We start from the raw sequence: 1,206 nt of genomic DNA on the forward strand, positions 1-1,206 counted from the left end.
AAGCCTCCTTTTTCCTCCACAAACCCAAAACTCCACGAAAGTCGCCTCCTTTTCGATCTCCAATGGACGCCATTGAGGCCGCCAAGAAACCTTTTCTTCTCACCCGTTCCCTCAGCTACCACCACACCTTCCACCGCCGCGCCCGAGACTCCTCTATTCCGTTCTGGAAAACCCTCGCCGACGACAACCCCAACGTTTCCAACTCCAATCTTGGCGTCGTCATCTACACCACCTCTCTGCGCAGCATCCGCCGCACGCACGCTGACTGCTGCGCCGTCCGCGCCATCTTCCGTGGCCTCCGCGTCGCCGTGGACGAGCGCGACGTCTCCATTCACGCGGCGTTCCGCCACGAGCTGCAGACGATGGTTGGATCCAAGAGCCGGCCGGTGGGTTTGCCTCAAGTATTTGTGCGTGGGAAACACATCGGCGGGGCTGAAGAGGTGAGGCAGCTTCACGAGGCTGGTGAGATGGGGAGGTTGGTTGAAGGGGTTCTAGGTCAGGACCCTGCGTTTGTGTGCGGCGGATGCGGCGGCGTTAGGTTTGTTCCGTGTGGAAATTGCAGAGGGAGTAGAAAGGTGTTTGTGGAGGAAGAAGGGAGGATGCGGCGCTGTGAGGATTGCAACGAGAATGGATTGGTACGGTGCGCTAGCTGCTTTAGCTTTTCTTTCAATTGAAAAAAAACGGATTTTTTTGGGGCTAAGATATGAAATTGTTTGCGATTTGATTGTGGCTTGTTTCATTCTTTTTTTTTCTTTTTTTTTTTCTAATTTGAGGTATAGTTTTATGTTATTGACTATAATCTGTAGATGTGAGGTGAGGCTGGATTTTACTCTTATTGAATTGGGTGTTGATGTAGAGTTTGTGTATAAATTGTAGAAGTATGACTAGATCCTGAGTCATGGCTTTGTAATTTGTATGTTTGTGGCTTTTCTGGCTCTAAATGTGTTGAAAGTTCTCTTAAATCTGCTGGTTTCTGTGGCTTAGTTGAATAAGTTTTTGTTGTTTTTGTGACAGCTGAAAGTTTTTTTTCCTTATTATTGTGATGTAGTGATGATTTTAATAAAAATAAGATTGATGGTTTAGAAACTTTTTGTTGATCAGAAGAATGATGATTTAATATTGAAAAAAAATTGCTATTTTGCCTCACCCATAGCCCCAAAGAGATTGCTCGGAGTCACGGTTTCCACCTTGCGATCTTCCTCTTGC

General features: G+C 46.8%; 1 protein-coding gene across 1 annotated transcript; it reads left to right on the forward strand.

Annotated features, from left to right (window-relative positions):
• LOC110109704 (uncharacterized protein At5g39865-like) lies at positions 1-962 on the forward strand. The gene has a single exon (XM_020840900.2). The coding sequence runs from the start codon at positions 63-65 to the stop codon at positions 672-674; it is 612 nt and encodes a 203-aa protein (XP_020696559.2). The 5' UTR covers positions 1-62; the 3' UTR covers positions 675-962.
• Positions 963-1,206: the final 244 nt, after the last annotated feature.

Source organism: Dendrobium catenatum, unplaced genomic scaffold, assembly GCF_001605985.2.
Source record: "Dendrobium catenatum unplaced genomic scaffold, ASM160598v2 fragScaff_scaffold_706, whole genome shotgun sequence".
Classification (NCBI taxonomy): Eukaryota; Viridiplantae; Streptophyta; class Magnoliopsida; order Asparagales; family Orchidaceae; genus Dendrobium; species Dendrobium catenatum.

Excerpts from the sequence above, each read along its gene's own strand:
- LOC110109704 (XM_020840900.2), top strand. The coding sequence starts at position 63 with ATGGACGCCATTGAGGCCGCCAAGAAACCTTTTCTTCTCACCCGTTCC.